Genomic DNA, 20140 nt, shown 5'->3' on the forward strand with positions numbered 1-20140 from the left:
CATAATCGGTGCATAGTTTATAAATATATTACCGTAGGTCCCCAAAGGAAGACATTTGTATTGCTGTTCTCAAAATCCTCCAAGTTTGATAATAAGTAAAGTGGTGTATTCCTGTGAAATCTTAAAACTATCACTGATGTCATGCAAACATTTTATAAGGTGGCTGGAAGCCTAACTTATGACAGAATTGGTATTCAACTCAATACGATGAAGTAGTTTATCCAAACCAAAGAAGAAAAAAAAAACAACAAATAAATTCGGCTTTCATTTGAAAACAAATGGATAAAAATCGAAATAAAAATTAAACTAAATGAGACCTACATTGCATAGTTTTATGGACAAAACTATAAAAAATGGACGTTGGAGTTGCGATGTGTCTAATCATAAAAAAATATACGATTGTTGGAAGAAATGAAGTGTAAATGTCTTAAGTAAATAATTCACACCATTCACCGAGAGGGTATGTTTGCTAAACATTGGAATTACTATCTGCTAGGGGATACAAGTGAACTAAGATTGCATAATAATGAAATCCGGCAGCTATTACCACAAACAAATGCCATATGGCATGGGCCATTGGTATCAGACCGTCCGATTTAAAGAAACATATCCCCACTATATAGAAAAATCCACCCAATTTAAGTTCTGTCATACCAGGAAATTCATGGCCCGAGCCGAACACAGCTAAAGCCGGACCTAATCCCATTAGTATGTAAAAACATGTTTCCAAACATTTAAATCGTTCGTGAAATATCTGTAAAAAAGGAATAGTTTCTATGATTTTTCATTTGCTGCCCATTGATCAAAACAAATACCTGTTGATATGTGATACCAATTGCTGCCATTAACCAAATTACCCATTCCAAGCAAATTAGAAGCGCGGAATGGTTAGGATTTTCTAACTGTAGCCAGGGAAAATACGAAGCAGCTATGAAAATGTAAATCATAGCACGATCACAGCGATGTAGAACATTTTTGATGCCACTAAAAGTAAACAAAAAGTGCAGCAGAATGTTAACAAAAATATATAAAAAATTAAAAACAAATGATAATGGCAAATAATAGTTATTTTATTGAATGTACACAGTATTGTCAAGAATTTGTAGGTGTTAGCATGTAAATTTTGCTTAATATAAGTGCAAAGAAAAATTACAGATTTTGAATGGTATGAGTAAATACGTTTAACATCATTTGTAGATAACGAAACTTTGACAAAGTGTGTTCACGCATAAGATGCTTCTTTGACTTAATGATAATGATGTACGTGAAAGAAGAAGGCCAAATAAAAAAAGCAACTTCATTTAAACTGCCAACTCATTGAACAATTTTTATAAATAATTCGTAATTTATTACTCTAATAATATTGATGATTATATTTGTTTATTTATTTTCTTATTTATGTATAATACCAATACAAAGGAAGCATAAGAACCTAATCATAACAGTTTTCCTTTCTGGATACAACATAAGCATAATTCCTAATTACTAAATTCTTTACATTGTTATTAAAAGAAATATATTCTGTCTGCAAATTTAATGCTTTGCCTTTAGTGCAAATCTCTAACTAGTTGACGACAAAAGGAAACGGCAAATTAACTAAAATGAAGTAGTCAGCAAAACATACCGACAACAAATAACTATTCATAATTAAAAATCGGTTTATACCTATATGACAAATTTACATTTCATCTTTATTGATTTTTGTCTTTAGTGTGTTTCACTCCATCAATTCTACATTTCTAAATTAACAATTTTATGCATCTATGCGTGAACATTCTTTTTTAGATCTCAAACACGGCTATCACTTGGGTCCATTGTGTAATAACAACATACCAATATTGCCAAAAACAAAAAAAAACTGCCGTAGCAATTGTGATTCAAAATTAAAATTCATCCTATTTTTACAAAAGACCAGTGACGCTACCCTATTTGGTGGTTATCATTATACTTACCCCTTATTATCACAGAAACAAGAACAGTGGAAACCCGTCGATAATGTAAAAAGCAGAGTTAATGCTCCTCCATAAACCCACGATACTAAATATTGGCTCGACGTTTTCGAACGTTCAAATAACTTATTGGCACATATTACTGCAGGCACTATCCAAATACCATGGGTTAATACATTTGCTAATTGCTCAATCTATAATGTAAATAAATAGTTACAATAATGTAGGGCAATCAAAAATGTATAATTATGTATGTATGTTGCTCTCTAACCTCTGTTGGCTTGTACGCACAACCTGGCTCAGCTTTCTTATTCTTCCATTTGATATTTTTCAGTTGTAGTTTGAAGGTTGTATTTGATTTAGTCCAGGACTTCCAGAAGTTTGTAAGAAGGTTGTCTAAAAATGAATATTTATTTTGAACTTCCTGAATAACGTTTCTCATAGTGACTGTCCTCGTTTATTGCAGCTAGACTATGTTGAAGAACCTAAAACTGACATTGGAAACTAACATTTGAAGTAAACAAAGAATTGGTTATTTTTGTGATTATATAGACAAACAAACGGATTAGCTTTACGTTTATGTGCAATTATTATATTTACAAATTTACGATGTCATTGTTTTTTTTTTGAACCGAGACATATAAAAATTGATATCAAACCTTATGGCACCATTATATATATTTGAGGCGGTAACTATAATTAAAAAAAAACAAAAGTCTAACAATTGGTTATCTGCGCGTACTTTTTATTGTTACTCAGTCGTGTATCTTATCGGGAGCAATAGCAGTCTGGACGGTAGCCAAGGAACGTTATCAATTACAGAAGTAGAAAGTATATAATTCTAATTTTACTATTATTGTATTTTATTAATCCATTTGCTCGCTATCAGTCACATTTCCAATATAAACCTTTATGGGAAATTACAAAAACATTACCTTATGATATTAGCACCAATCCCAAAAAAATTATTTTTCGGATTTATTTAAAATTTCATAACAATTGGCATGTTTCCTCCTTGATTTTGGCAATATTTTTGTGGCGGTGCTGCTGAAATATAGAATTAGTAGGATTAGAAAAATAAAACTAGAATCTGAAAATATTACTTATTCTGCCTATCTAGGTCTGGTTATTTGCTTAAATTTATTTTATAAAATAAAGGATATATAGTTTAAGGCATATAATTTGTGAAATATGCAATATCGCATTCAATGAGACATAAAATATTTCTAATAAATTTTCACAAAAATATAATGAAAATTGGAAATTGAAAACTTATAATTTTTCTGGCTTTCAAAACGATGTCTATGCACCGAAACTTGCCATTTTACTGGATATAAATCAACTGTACAAAGTTCATTCGACAATATGTATGTTTTTAATGTTAGAAATCAATGCTATGTTTTTAAGAATAGAAAATATCATGTTGATATAAAATTTAATAAAATATATTATGGACAAGGAAAACAAAACATGTTGTCGATGGTTCAATTGTGTTTGAATACGAACATATGTAGATACATTAACCTTTATATTTTTTTATTTTTAATTAATTGTGCTTTGAGTTTGATCTGTTTTTATGTTGTTATGTTCCGTAGATAATAGTATGTAGTATACAAGTAGCATTTATATATATACACATACGTAACAAACATTGTAAGAGTGTAACAGATAACCAAAATATTGCAAATTTGATAAGACACATTTTAATAGAATCGAATTCAGATTACAGGCATACACTCACTTCACGCATACTATTTTCCACCATGTACGTCACAAATTTGTCTAAGGCCAAGATGCAAACCTTTTAAAAATAAATATACACATAGATCACACACATACACACATTGTTTTGATTGCTGTCTGCTAGCGAAGCCCTACATCAACAACTGTTCATAATAATTTGTTACATATCAGTTCATGAAGACGAAACACACTATTTACAATATTTTAATTGAATTAAAATGGAATAACAGTTTATATTCGTTCGTGTGTATGCCATTGATTGTTACTATGAACAAAAATGCCGTTCGATACTATTTTGAGATGGTAATGGATCTACGTTACTTGTTACCATTAATTCATGTTTTAATTTAATAAATCGTACGACCATATAGTCTAACGCACGACCATATAATTTAACGTGAACAGCCCGCCTCTTGAAAATCTTGAAATAAACCAAAACCAATAACACAAACTTAGCACCACAACAAATAATTTAATAATTGGCAAAGGATGCATCAAGGTTGATTTTATAAAGTACCCGCATCAGCAATCGAATACAATGAACAACTGATGTAGAACAATGATATGTCAAAAATATTTGGAAAAAAACAAACCGATGCCTAAGATTTTTATAAAAAAATTCATTCGGAAAATGTTAAAAAATTAATTGTTGAATAAGCTCTTCAAAAAGCAGAGCTTTCTTATTTATAATAACGTTTTATTTTGTTGTTGTTTTTAATTAAAACAATATTTTTGACAGCTAATTGTAGCAGCAGCTGTGCTGGTGCGCCTACCTACTTTGGATGTAATTAAAATAGGGGTGGAAAAATATTGTGCTAGGTATGAAAAATGTACGAAAAATGTGCCTTCTATTTTACCATGCTTGCCATATTCGTTCATTTCTTCCATTCTTATGCTATGTTCTGACAGACAAAAAATAAAAAATTTAATATCAACCATCGAGCAAAATATGTATAAGATCTATATAAATAGACGTGTTTGAGCAACCGTGACATCCACCTTTTGGTATGATGCAGCACAGTACGCAATACACGTTATTCTGGGTTTGATTTGTTACGATTGCATATAGAACAAACTTAGACTTTTCGGTGCGACATTTACATAAAATCGGATGAATCTATATATATGGAAGATATATCTAAATCTGAACCGATTCCAACAAAACTTCACATACATCAATCTGGACCTAATTCAGTACTCTGTGCAAAATTTTGTCTCAATAGGAGCAATATTGGCAGTATGGTGCTCCATTTACACAAATTCGGACAAAACTATATATGGGAGCTATATCTAGATCTGAACCGATTTCAACAACACTTGGCATATATCAATCTAGACTCTGTGTAAAATCTTGTCACAGTCGGACCAATATTGGGAGTTTGGTGCACCATTTACATAAAATCGGACAAAACTATATATGGGAACTATATCTACATCTGAACCGATTTCAACCAAGTTTTGCATATATCAATCTAGACCTAATTCAGTACTCTGTGCAAAATTTTGTCTCAATCGGAGCAAAATTGTGAGTTTGGTGCACCATTTACATTAATTCGAACGAATCTATATATGGGAGCTATATCTAAATCTGAACCGATTTTCTCCAATTTAAATAGGGTTCGTCCTTGGGCCAAATGAGTGTTATCTGCCAAATTTTATCCAAATCGGATCATAAATGCGATCTGATTGTCAAAAATACATGGACGGACGGACATGCATAAATTGACTCAGAAAGTGATTCTATGCATATTCTTAAAAGGATTTATTTTGCCTGTTACAAACATATGCACAAATACATAATACCCTGTACCACAGTGTGGTGAAGCGTATAAAAACATGTTTTGATAATAAAACAGTGGACATTTTAGTTCCATCCGAACCTCGTTTTTAATGTTGGAAGAGTCGGACACATCCGACCTTCGCTTACAATGTAGGTGGAGTCGGACGCATCTTACATTCGCTTACATTGTCGATCGATTTCGGACCCATATGGGATGGATGGTACAGATTTAGATATAGCTCCCATGTATATTTTCGTCCGATTTAAGGTAAATGGTGCACCAAAGTCCCTGTATATCTTTCGATTTGCACGAAATTTGGCATAGCGTACTGAATTGAGTCTAGAATGACGAGTGGTGAGTTTAGGGAAAATCGGTTCAGATTCAGATATAGTTCCCATATATGTTTTCCGATTTGACATAAATGATGTACCATTGTTTGTCCGATTAACACGAAATTTTGCACAACGTATCAAATTGAGACTTAAATGACGTTTTTGCGTTTTGTTGGTGTAGATGCAGCCACAGCTTCCATATGTCGAACGGGTAGCATGTATCAATTTTGCTATAAATCGTTTTCCATGGTACGCCGACGACTATAAATCTGCCCGAATGAAAGTTATCATAGGTTGCAGAAAGACATGAGTGTGTTCCTTCTTACTTCAACTCAAGAACGTTGACATAAAGACAATTTTTTAATTTTAATTTTTTAATTTATTTTTTTAATATTATTATTTTTTTTATTTTTTATTACCACAACTTCACATCTTTCACTTTCAAAAATAAATTAGAAAATGAAATTTTACTTCAAAAGAATTGAAAGAACAGAAAGGCCTCAAGAAATGAATAACGGTACAACACCAGCTGAAAACCCAAATAACGAAACTATTTTAACAATCGGGTGCAATACAAAGCCATCCAATTCAGAAGAAAGTACGATGACAACATTTTATTATATTTTATTTTGTTCTTCAATTCTAGTATGGATTTTGTTTCACAATGTAATAACAATTTGATTCATCTAAATCGGATGCTAGTTGTATGCTATTAACAGCCGTTATTTAATTTTTTACTATTGACATGACAAAATTTGTTGAGATCTTCGCTTCAAATTGTATTCATTCTTGAATTAGTGCAGGTTCGAATTAAATCAAGACACAAAATAAAATTTTTTGAAACTGAGAATGGGGGTATGTATGTTGACCAGTATGTATATATCAACGACATTTAATTTAAAACATCCAAGATGTGCCAATTACGTTTCCCCCTCAAATTCGTCTTGTTTCATAAACACCGTTTTATATCACAAATTTCCAGTGATAATTTTCTGTTCTCACACTCCATCGATCAAGTACAGTACACATAAGCGTTTCCAATAAAAATATTTAAAAATATTCCAAAAGATATAACAAAAAAAAAATCTTGTATTTCATGAATAGTGTTCGGAAAGTGTTGCCAATGTTCAAATTTGTACATTTTATGAACGCATTCGTAATGCGATAAATACTGGGTTTTTGTGTATGAGAGAGAGGGCACGTAAATATGAAAACGTTCATGAAATACATGTTTATTCTAACTGTATTCAAAGATTACATTTGTTTGAAGTATGAACGAGTGAACATGTATTGTACATATCACTTCAATAATTCATGAAATAATATTTTGTATACAAACATTTTTATTCATTTATTTCAAAAAATGTTTGCCTAAAGAACGGAAAAGGAACATGTATTAAAAACAAATGGCGACCTACGTAATGAAATTAAATATTTATTAAAGAATATTTTTGTAAAAAATAAAAATACAAATTCCGGTCATTTTAAAAAGGTAATAAAATATTTTTTAAATAGCTCATTTGGTAATAAATAAATAAATTAAATAAATAATTAAAATAAATACAAATTCAGGTTATTTAAACAAGTTGGCTACCACTTTTAATGAATTTCGAATAATCTCAGCATTTCCTTCAGCGACTGTAGAAAAAAGAATTTCATTATTTAGTTATAATGTAAACTAATTGTTTTCCGATTTGACATAAATGATGTACCATTGTTTGTCCGATTAACACGAAATTTTGCACAACGTATCAAATTGAGACTTAAATGACGCTTTTGCGTTTTGTTGGTGTAGATGCAGCCACAGCTTCCATATGTCGAACGGGTAGCATGTATCAATTTTGCTATAAATCGTTTTCCATGGTACGCCGACGACTATAAATCTGCCCGAATGAAAGTTATCATAGGTTGCAGAAAGACATGAGTGTGTTCCTTCTTACTTCAACTCAAGAACGTTGACATAAAGACAATTTTTTAATTTTAATTTTTTAATTTATTTTTTTAATATTATTATTTTTTTTATTTTTTATTACCACAACTTCACATCTTTCACTTTCAAAAATAAATTAGAAAATGAAATTTTACTTCAAAAGAATTGAAAGAACAGAAAGGCCTCAAGAAATGAATAACGGTACAACACCAGCTGAAAACCCAAATAACGAAACTATTTTAACAATCGGGTGCAATACAAAGCCATCCAATTCAGAAGAAAGTACGATGACAACATTTTATTATATTTTATTTTGTTCTTCAATTCTAGTATGGATTTTGTTTCACAATGTAATAACAATTTGATTCATCTAAATCGGATGCTAGTTGTATGCTATTAACAGCCGTTATTTAATTTTTTACTATTGACATGACAAAATTTGTTGAGATCTTCGCTTCAAATTGTATTCATTCTTGAATTAGTGCAGGTTCGAATTAAATCAAGACACAAAATAAAATTTTTTGAAACTGAGAATGGGGGTATGTATGTTGACCAGTATGTATATATCAACGACATTTAATTTAAAACATCCAAGATGTGCCAATTACGTTTCCCCCTCAAATTCGTCTTGTTTCATAAACACCGTTTTATATCACAAATTTCCAGTGATAATTTTCTGTTCTCACACTCCATCGATCAAGTACAGTACACATAAGCGTTTCCAATAAAAATATTTAAAAATATTCCAAAAGATATAACAAAAAAAAAATCTTGTATTTCATGAATAGTGTTCGGAAAGTGTTGCCAATGTTCAAATTTGTACATTTTATGAACGCATTCGTAATGCGATAAATACTGGGTTTTTGTGTATGAGAGAGAGGGCACGTAAATATGAAAACGTTCATGAAATACATGTTTATTCTAACTGTATTCAAAGATTACATTTGTTTGAAGTATGAACGAGTGAACATGTATTGTACATATCACTTCAATAATTCATGAAATAATATTTTGTATACAAACATTTTTATTCATTTATTTCAAAAAATGTTTGCCTAAAGAACGGAAAAGGAACATGTATTAAAAACAAATGGCGACCTACGTAATGAAATTAAATATTTATTAAAGAATATTTTTGTAAAAAATAAAAATACAAATTCCGGTCATTTTAAAAAGGTAATAAAATATTTTTTAAATAGCTCATTTGGTAATAAATAAATAAATTAAATAAATAATTAAAATAAATACAAATTCAGGTTATTTAAACAAGTTGGCTACCACTTTTAATGAATTTCGAATAATCTCAGCATTTCCTTCAGCGACTGTAGAAAAAAGAATTTCATTATTTAGTTATAATGTAAACTAATTGTTTTCCGATTTGACATAAATGATGTACCATTGTTTGTCCGATTAACACGAAATTTTGCACAACGTATCAAATTGAGACTTAAATGACGCTTTTGCGTTTTGTTGGTGTAGATGCAGCCACAGCTTCCATATGTCGAACGGGTAGCATGTATCAATTTTGCTATAAATCGTTTTCCATGGTACGCCGACGACTGTAAATCTGCCCGAATGAAAGTTATCATAGGTTGCAGAAAGACATGAGTGTGTTCCTTCGAGGGAACATTGGCATGCAATTGTAAGGATACATATGCACAATATACCCAAAGTAGTGAAGGGTAGCATATAGTCGGCCCAGTCCGACTTTACTACTTTCCTTACTGGTTATAAATTAAGTAAATCATGAAACGTATTAATTCATAAAAACAAAGAAAACAATCAATAAATCAAAAATTGTATTGTAGGATATTGTTAGGAATTGTCTAGCTTTGTGAATTTTTAAACAATTCCTAATTTTGTTTGAATTGGTATCGTTTGCCTAGTTTTGTTTATCTTTGTTGTATTAGTTCGGCTGTAGGCTTTTTAAAAGTAAAAATCGTTTTTAATTTTGATTTTTAATATTTATTGTTTCCAATATTTCGATTGGATTCTCCAATCATCCTCAGGGAATTGAAGAAATTTATGTTGTCTTTAAGTCAACGTTCTTACTTCAACTCAAGAACGTTGACATAAAGACAATTTTTTAATTTTAATTTTTTAATTTATTTTTTTAATATTATTTTTTTTTTATTTTTTATTACCACAACTTCACATCTTTCACTTTCAAAAATAAATTAGAAAATGAAATTTTACTTCAAAAGAATTGAAAGAACAGAAAGGCATCAAGAAATGAATAACGGTACAACACCAGCTGAAAACCCAAATAACGAAACTATTTTAACAATCGGGTGCAATACAAAGCCATCCAATTCAGAAGAAAGTACGATGACAACATTTTATTATATTTTATTTTGTTCTTCAATTCTAGTATGGATTTTGTTTAACAATGTAATAACAATTTGATTCATCTAAATCGGATGCTAGTTGTATGCTATTAACAGCCGTTATTTAATTTTTTACTATTGACATTACATTCGGATGGCTATTTAATTGTAATGGCCTGCGGATCAGTCCAGCGACTGATCTTCACTTTATCCTAGTTCATACGATAGCTATACACCCACAGAGAAACATGTAAAAATTTGGCATCGATTGGGTTATTCGTTTTTGAGTTAACGTGCCCGCTATTCGCAAACCCAATTTTTGGCAATATCTTCAAAATTTGTTGAGATCTTCGCTTCAAATTGTATTCATTCTTGAATTAGTGCAGGTTCGAATTAAATCAAGACACAAAATAAAATTTTTTGAAACTGAGAATGGGGGTATGTATGTTGACCAGTATGTATATATCAACGACATTTAATTTAAAACATCCAAGATGTGCCAATTACGTTTCCCCCTCAAATTCGTCTTGTTTCATAAACACCGTTTTATATCACAAATTTCCAGTGATAATTTTCTGTTCGCACACTCCATCGATCAAGTACAGTACACATAAGCGTTTCCAATAAAAATATTTAAAAGTATTCCAAACGATATCACAAAAAAAAAAAATCTTGTATTTCATGAATAGTGTTCGGAAAGTGTTGCCAATGTTCAAATTTGTACATTTTATGAACGCATTCGTAATGCGATAAATACTGGGTTTTTGTGTATGAGAGAGAGGGCACGTAAATATGAAAACGTCCATGAAATACATGTTTATTCTAACTGTATTCAAAGATTACATTTGTTTGAAGTATGAACGAGTGAACATGTATTGTACATATCACTTCAATAATTCATGAAATAATATTTTGTATACAAACATTTTTATTCATTTATTTCAAAAAATGTTTGCCTAAAGAACGGAAAAGGAACATGTATTAAAAACAAATTGCGACCTACGTAATGAAATTAAATATTTATTAAAGAATATTTTTGTAAAAAATAAAAATACAAATTCAGGTCATTTTAAAAAGGTTATTAAATATTTTTTAAATAGCTCATTTGGTAATAAATAAATAAATTAAATAAATAATTAAAATAAATACAAATTCAGGTTATTTAAACAAGTTGGCTACCACTTTTAATGAATTTCGAATAATCTCAGCATTTCCTTCAGCGACTGTAGAAAAAAGAATTTCATTATTTAGTTATAATGTAAACTAATTTCAAATAATTACTTACCAAAATGTTTGTTTTGTGTATTTTGAGGAGTCTTATTTGTTGCAGCGTTCTTATGAACCAGTTGAATATCGCGACGGCTGACGTTCTCGTCTAGCGGCTTGACGCTAGAATAGATTTTATTCATTTTTGCTCAGCGTCATACTCAAATGTTCTCTCTTGCTCTCAGTTGAGTTGCCATATTTTAGGTAAAAATGAACAGTGCTACCAAATTTCAATGAGAATCTAATCAAAACATATGGCAGTGCTGTTAAAAAAACAAATATTTTCAAAGATTGTGGACGTTTTTTGAACGAATTAATAATAAAATGGAAGAAAAATAATTTTTTCAATAATTTTATCCAAGTTCCTTGACATTATTGTCTATTAAACAATAAATTGAATTTTGTTTGGACAACGTAAAATTTTCTGTCAGAAAATAAAAACATATAATTGACATTTTGTGCCGCTAACGCCAACTCTTTCGTTTGGTTTTCACGCCGGCGAAAAAGTATGACGCTGACTCGTGACTCTCTGGTTGCGTTTAGACTCTAAAGAAGAAGAATCAACCACCAAACTAAGAGTCTAAACGCAACCATAGAGTCTAGAGTCAGCGACAGTCGTTTGCCGTGTGTTTATATTGGCAACGGGAAATCGCGACGGCTGACGTTCGCGTCTAGCGGCATGACGCTAGAATAGATTTTATTCATTTTTGCTCAGCGTCATACTCAAAATTTCTCTCTTGCTCTCAATTGAGTTGCCATATTTTAGGTAAAAATCAACAGTGCTACCAAATTTCAATGAGAATTTATATCAAAACATATGGCAGTGCTGTTGAAAAAACAAATATTTTCAATGATTGTGGATGTTTTTTAACGAATTAATAATAAAATGGAAGAAAAATATTTTTTTTCGATAATTTCATCCAAGTTCCTTGACATTATTGTTTATTAAATAATAAATTGATTTTGTTTTGCACAACGTAAAATTTTCTGTCAGAAAATGAAAACAAATAATTGACATTTTGTGCCTCTAACGCTAACTCTTTCGTTTGGTTTTCACGCCGGCGAAAAAGTATGACGCTGACTCGTGACTCTCTGGTTGCGTTTAGACTCTAAAGAAGGAATTATTGTCTCTCTCTCAATTTTAATCTCTTGTAACAACACTCCCTACATTCAATGTAGGGAGTGTTTCAAATAAATAGTGGCTTTTGGATGAATATATGAACATGTGGATGTATCGTATGTAAGGTACATAGGGAGTATGGAAAAAATAAAATATGAATGAAATTATGAAAATATTCATTAAATATGTATGTATGTGTGTATGGGGGTTAATCAAAATATTTTTCCCCATCGGATGTGTGCTGATTACGTGACAGGCACTGTATATCGGCCATTTATTAGATATATAAAGTTGTATGAGGCATAACCTTCGCAATCTAATGCGTTATTAGTATCAGTCCGCGCTTTTGGGGGTTTCAGATTTTAGGAAAAATCCCCATTAAAAATTGTTTTTGGTGTACATAACGGTTTACATACATAAATCGGTTTGTAGAATTATTATTTGTATAGATTCACTTTTTGGTATGTTTCCGAGTATCTGTCAGTATACCTATGGTGGATGGTATCCAAAGTTCGGCCCGGCCGAACTTGCCGTTTTTTCCTTTGTTTTGATATCATAAAGGACAATTTTTTATCGTAGTAAAAACTTCTGGAACAGAATGCTGTGTTCGAAGATAAGCCACATAGCCCAATATGCCTGGTTCATTTTGAGGTATTATGAAAATAATCATAGACATAACTTTTCTGTTTCCGATATCATGAAGTTGTAATTCTTTTCGAATTTATAAGAGAAACAATGACATAAAAGGGACAATACCTCCTGAAGGAGGAACCCTTCATAGCGTATACGTCATATATAATCCACTGGATTTGTGAACAGGATTAACGTGATGTATACGCTATGGATTTGACGTGATCCAGTGGATTTAGTGTCTAATCGCGCACTAACACTTTTACAATACCATTTGTTCGTTTTCCTGAATACAACAAGTAGATAGTATTTTTTTTAAAAACCTCTTGATTTTATTTCTAATATCACTTTAAATTAAATATGTATTTTTTATTTTATTCTCCTAAAATATGTTTTGTAATGAGTACATATGTTTTGTATAATTTTATTTGTAAAAAACCTTTAATGGCTTGCTGTTAAATAGCAAAAATTCGTTAAAGGTAATGTGGGGGATGACTTAGAAGCTAAAGTAGATGGGCGATTTATTGCACTGGAAGGTATAGACGGGATGGATCCGATGGGAAGATTTGCCTGTAATCATACAATTGGAAATATTTGAGACTCCAAATTAGATATACCCCTAAAAATGCTTACGTTGGGCGTGTGTAATCATAACCTCCATAGCTGTAGTCATCTCCACTCTGGCCACTACCTCTTGAGGGTTCAACGTTTAATTCATTATTCAAAAATTGGAAACGATTTCTCTTGTTGTCCAAGCCAAATTTGTTGTTGTCCGAGCCAAATTTGTTGTTAAAGCCACCCACATTTTTATCAAGAGTTTGAGGTCTGTAAATTTGCAGGAAATACGAAATAGAGAAATTTATTCGTACTAAATTTAAATAATGTGCCCCACTCACTCTGGAATATCCAAATCGAGTTCTGTGATGGGATGATAACCGAACTCATCAGCTGTGTATCTAGTTCTGTAGCGTTTTCCATCAGCGCCGGTAAATGAGTACGAACCGCTGACAACGAATGTTTTGTCATCCTTCAATTTACCAACACTTGCTACTTCAATACCATTTTGAGTTTTCAATCTAAAATAAAACAAAAAACACATATTTAGAAAAAAACACATTTTAACGTTTTTGAACTCTTCGATCCATACTCCAATTTGAATTTCTTGTTGCCACTGATATTTTGCAATTTGTCTACTTTAGCTTTCATGACATCGCCGCTGTATATGACGGCTGGCTTATCGTCATCAATATCCTCGGGTAGGGTGTACACATCGCTGGGATTGTATTTGAACAGATCGACATTATTATCTGTAAGGTGCTTGACATCGGCGGCTACATACAGCACAGCAGACAATAAAATGATCTGTAAAAAAGGTATATTCGTATTAAATGGTGTTGTATGGATAACACTATGATTTTAATTATATGAAAGTATATATTTAATAATTGTAAGAATGTATATAACAATTGAATTATGTTTATAAAAATGTAATTTAAGTGGTAAAAATATCCCTTAATCAATTCAACAAATTATGGTCAATGACGCCCTAAAGAGGCATAAAATGGACTACCTATTCATTGTGCCATGGACTAGTAATAAAATGAAATGAAGTGTATTTGTCAGCTGTTATTTGTTTACGTATACATACACATTTAACTGTTTTCATAATTTCTGAGGTAATTTAACAATCAAATTTCGTATAGTTGTTTTAGTAATTGCTATCTTAATGCATAGAAACTTTTATTGATTTAAATTATAATGATATTTTTTTTTGCTCTTTATTTTTCCTTGCTCTCGCTCATATCAGAAACAGGTCGTTAATATTTGAAAATATTTATGAGTTTGAAGTAATTAAAACACCAAAATCATAAACATAAATTTATGCATTAAACAAATATACATATTTAATTTAGGTATCGTTCTAAACAATAAAACAAAATAAACGGTAATATCATTCTAGAATTTAATATGTAAATTAACTAATTATCATATTAAATATAATCCAGATATATATGCAAATAGCTTTTGAAAAATATTATTTCTCAGAACTTCGATGATCTATGGAGTGTTGTTTTTGTGATAGGTTTGGCCTCATTATACACTATGGTTAAATATTAATAAACAAATATTAATGTGTGTTCCCGACGTGGGCCCGTTAGCAGAATTTCAAGTGTTTCAAGTTCAACATTTCCATTCGATTTATGCTAATGAAATACCAATGCGCCATTTTGTAATTTATTTCAATAATTTTAATTAAAAAAACGTATCTGAAAATATATTTAGTTTTTAAAAAACGCGATCTGAATTTGAATGATTTATCCAAGTCTAAAAGTTGATTCTATATATTCACTATATTTTGGATATCTGTGTAGTCCATGAAAAAAGGACCAACTTAAGGACATAAAATAGCCGTTAAATCTAAAAATAACGTTTCGATGATTTTTTGGCTATAGATTTTTTAATTCACACATGATTGAAATACTGAAACAATTGCAAATTTAAATATTCTTATTTTAAACCCGTAATATGTCGTGTAACATAAGTCCTTCATTTGTATACACTGTTATAATGACAATGCGCAATAATTTCTATTTTGTTCCTTCAATTTGAATACATAACATCGGAAATTATATTAATAGCTTTATAACTGAAGTTAAAGCAAATTTACATAGAACATTTAATCATGATTAAAGGCTGAATCAGGGTTTATTTTCTTAATCAGGCTAAATTTACCATGATTTACCACACAAATTTTAATCATCGTGCAGCAGGATTTATTTTAAATCATGATCGAAATCATGATACTACTGAGATGCAACGCGGGTTTCGTACGAAAAAATACAACTCTCTCACAATGTACCAAAATTTGCAACTGTTTTTACATGCCGTTTGTTTTTAAATTTAACGGCTGAGAAATACAAAAATGACAGATCAAAGGAAAATAAAAATTAATTATAGAATTTTTGTGTTTTTAGGTGTTTTTTACTTTCCAAACGATCACAGTATTGCAAAAACATTTCCATTGTGGTAATTCTTCTATTCTTTTTCAAATTGCAAACAAATATTTTTGGCGCATATTAATAATTTTGTATGTATACTAACAAACATCAGCTGATCGGCATTTAGATCATGATTAAGGGTATGTGTAAACAATTAGGGTGTATTTCTGGATTTCGTTAATCGAGTCGATTTAAAATCGTATATGTAAATGTACTTTTATAGTTTCAAATGTCATATATTATTTACAAATTGACACTTTTAAACGATCGGTGGTGGAGATAATTTAGTTAATGCTGCACACTATATTTTGTTCTATCCACAAAATCTATTTTAACTCCAATTAGAATATGTTCACAATTTCCAAATATTACTTCAGTGTGATGTATGTGACATTATAACATCCATGCGTTTTAATTAACTATATATAATTGATCAAATAAAAATATATCGTGATCCTTCCTTTTTTTATTTGGATAATCAATATTCACGAAAAAATTTGTTTTGTATTGCAGATTTGGGTCTCTTAAATCATATTTTGAATTTTATTTTCTCCATTATATAACTGATTTTTGTGTCATATTTCGACGTTAACCACAATCATTGTTCTTGATTTACTTTCCAATTTGAGTGTATGTCAACTGTTCACATTTATTTTCCACACATATATTCATGTTTTTATTTATTGTTTATGCCATTACGGAGTAGTTCACTTTATTTCAGTTTTTATTCTGTTCTATTAGTTAGATTTTCAAAACACATTTATGAGATTGTAGATGTAATCGATTATTTCGCCACTTAAATTACAGAAAAAAATCAGGAGACTTACTAATCGTGTCATTTTTTTAAGTTTAATCGTTCCGGCTAACTTGGATGACACGTATTAGTCGATCGAGTTCTTTGTCGCAAATACGAACAAAAGCGCTTCTCGTTTCCTTATATATTGTCATTTGCATACGAAATGTTTCCAATGCCAAAATTGTATTGAAACGAGATTTGTTCGAAGTCATCATCTTTCATCATCATCATCATTATGAGCAATTTTCATCATTCGGTCTTCGGTAAATTTTGATGTTATGCTCTACCAGTTTGCCGAAATGGCTAACGTTCTCTTCGGCACTATGTATATAGCTTCGTGCAAAGATCAAATCTACAGTCCAAAACAAAAACCGCTTATAACTGTATTTGTACAGAAATCACAATATTAACACTAATACTATTCTAATACAATGCGAGATTGGTCTAATAATTATAGGCAAACATTTTAGTTTTGTAACTAAAATTATTATACCAAAGCCAGTGCAATAAATTGGGTTTCTGTATAAAAAGTAGGCATGTTCGATTACTTTTCCAGTAACATTTACTCAGAATTTACTGAGAGTAAAAAAGAAAACGAGAGAAAACAATAAAAAGTAAACGAGCAGCATCCAGTACAGGAGTTGTATCGAAACAGCTCATTACAACAACAATAAGTTTGGCACGAATAAAAATGCGTCATTTTCATTAGAAAAATTAACGGCAAGAGAAAATCTGCAATAAAATATCAACTGATGTTACTGGAAGATGTTTACTGGGTAAATTTTCCCAGTAAGTAATTTGTACAACTTATTGACTAAATGAAAATACATACCTAGTACTTCTAAAACTCTTTAATGGAACAAATGCGGATGTTGGCATTTTAAAAATTCCCATGGTAGAACAAATAGCATAGAGAGATGATTTTGTATTGGGGAGACTGTAGAACCTTCAGCAATCGCGTTTTCGATATGAAGCTCTCACTATACAGCGCTAGTTTCGATACATAGGTATCGTATATCAAAATAAATGACTGTCGCAAAATTTGAAATCTCAACTTATTTAGATGCACAGATTTTTGTATTTTTACAAATGTTTTTGTAATATTTCCATTTCCTTTCGTAAGTATTTCGTGTAAAAAACTTGTATATTTTTAAGGCAGTATTATTAAAAATTAGTTAATTACAATGTGCATTCTTATGAAAAACAATTAAAATATAATGTTTTTAGAAGATTGGTCGAAAAAAACTATAAAAAGTACCTTCGGGGTAGATTCGGCATTTTGAAGTGGGCACATTCGGCCATATACAGACCATATACAAACTTAGTCCATCGTTGTATATTTAAAACCTAGATCAAGTCCAAAGATGGGATGCATCGGTTCAAATCTTCTGGTACATCCCCCAAAGTGTCAAAATTTGCAGTATTTATAAATCCAATACTAAGGCGAAGGGAATGGCCGATTTGAATAAGAAAAATTTAAGAAATTTTTCGGCTACCATCATGCACCTCGAGTAAAAAAACATCCATCTGGAGAGTAATTCCCTAGACATCCGCAAACCTTAGGTTAAGTATATATATCTGTTGGAAACACAAACTGACAGTTTTTTACTTGTTTACACAAAATAGAACAAGTGAGTGGAGCAGAATAGTCTGGTGGTGCCATGTGGTTCCATACTTTGTGTGTGGAATTTAAATTTTTAGTGATAATTGCCATATTTGTGCCTCTAATAATAATAACAATATAGAAAGGCCCAGATTCACTTCCCGGTTAAATTTTATGGATTTCGGATTATAGATATGGTCTTTTATCCCATAAATATTAACCAGTCATTCCCGAAAACTATAGGTGTCACTTTGAACTTTAAACTATTAAAACATAAACTTTTATTCTTTTCGATTTTTGTCAAAGATCAAAAAGTCGATTTTTAGATTTTTGATTCTGACTAAAAAGTCGACTTTCGATCTTTCGATTTTATAAAACATGTTCAAAATCGATTTTCGACTTTTACCGACTAATCCAAAGTCGACTAAAAATTTGATTTTTATATGAATCGTTCTCATCAAATAACATAAAGTTCTGGAAAGTGTAATTTTTGTGCAATTTGGGCTTTGTTGTTATAAATCAAGTATTTATGATGTATGCCTCAAAGATGAAAAGTCAATTTCGACTTTTAAAAAACAAAAAAACCATTAATACCTGCCATGTATTACTACGTTAACAAAATGTCCGATACTGAAAAAATATTAACAACTAGTAGATTCATGTGATAAGGGGACATGGATAACCCTGTATAATTATGCCATGATTATTTTCCTTTCTTTAAGATGATATTCCAATCAGGTCTGAGGGTGAAAACCCAAAATCAAAAGAAAATATCGTGACCAAGATTATACAGAATTATTACACTCGCTTCGTATTTAAACACAAATACAAAAGTACAAAATAGATGGCCCTTACATCTAAAGCCCTGCGTACTGCTGAGGCGTTAATTTTTCATATTCTCTCTTATTTGCATCTAATTAATGGGTTTGGATTAAGCTGGTTGACTCTGCCAAACCATCAATGGACGATTTGATCGATTAAAGAAGATGTGATTGTGTTCGTGATGTGATTTCGTAGTTTACACTTTTTGAATTCGTTGTTAGCTGTAACAAATGTGAATCTGCGATAACACAATGGTGCGGTCTTCTCGTGGTCATGATAAAGCGATGCTGATGGCATTAGATTATTATAAATTGCTGTTCAGTTAAAGCAAAATTAAAAAACATTTCTTGATATCAAAGACACTTCTACCTACATAAATTCATATTTACCTTTTATCCATAGCCAACAAATAAAAAACGAAAAAATCAAATCGTGTTTTGGATCGGACATAAATAAGTAGAATTTTGCTTATATTTAGAAGTAGAAACAAAAACGAAAATTTTAAATGACAAGGCAACAACAAAATGGCACAAAAGAAATCAGGTTTCTCGGGGAACAAGTCAAATAGACAAAGATGAGACCAGCACTAACTAACCTACCATCCGAACGACCAGCAATACCGATTAGCATACACGTTTAATGTTTTTAATTTCGAATCAATTAAATGCGAGTTTTGGAATCGTTTTTTATTAATTTTTTCTAAAAAAAAACAACGAGACAGACGACGTAAAATGTTTTTTTTATTAATAATACGCATATACGAGCGAAATAAAATGGTTCGCAGTTTGTTTTTAAGATATCAGAGAATATAAGTCGCTTGGAAACCAGGACGAAAAACACAT

General features: G+C 30.8%; 2 protein-coding genes across 2 annotated transcripts; both read right to left on the bottom strand.

The window, feature by feature from the left end:
• Nucleotides 1-469: 469 nt before the first annotated feature.
• Nucleotides 470-2391, bottom strand: LOC133332755 (monocyte to macrophage differentiation factor-like). The gene is made up of 4 exons (XM_061541131.1): nt 2221-2391; nt 1953-2143; nt 816-984; nt 470-754 (listed from the first exon to the last, which is right to left on the bottom strand). Exons 1-4 carry the CDS (start codon nt 2389-2391, stop codon nt 470-472), a joined length of 816 nt encoding a protein of 271 aa, XP_061397115.1.
• Nucleotides 2392-13599: 11208 nt separating this feature from the next.
• On the bottom strand, nt 13600-17057 carry LOC133332756 (uncharacterized). Its single transcript, XM_061541132.1, has 5 exons — nt 16905-17057; nt 14226-14440; nt 13975-14154; nt 13712-13903; nt 13600-13648 (listed from the first exon to the last, which is right to left on the bottom strand). The coding sequence occupies exons 1-5, from the start codon at nt 16914-16916 to the stop codon at nt 13600-13602; spliced, it is 648 nt and encodes a 215-aa protein (XP_061397116.1). The 5' UTR covers nt 16917-17057.
• Between the last annotated feature and the right edge of the window lie 3083 nt (nt 17058-20140).

The sequence above is a fragment of the Musca vetustissima genome, unplaced genomic scaffold, assembly GCF_032173495.1.
Source record: "Musca vetustissima isolate MV318-11 ecotype Yass unplaced genomic scaffold, APGP_CSIRO_Mvet_v1 utg18546, whole genome shotgun sequence".
NCBI classification, from domain to species: Eukaryota; Metazoa; Arthropoda; class Insecta; order Diptera; family Muscidae; genus Musca; species Musca vetustissima.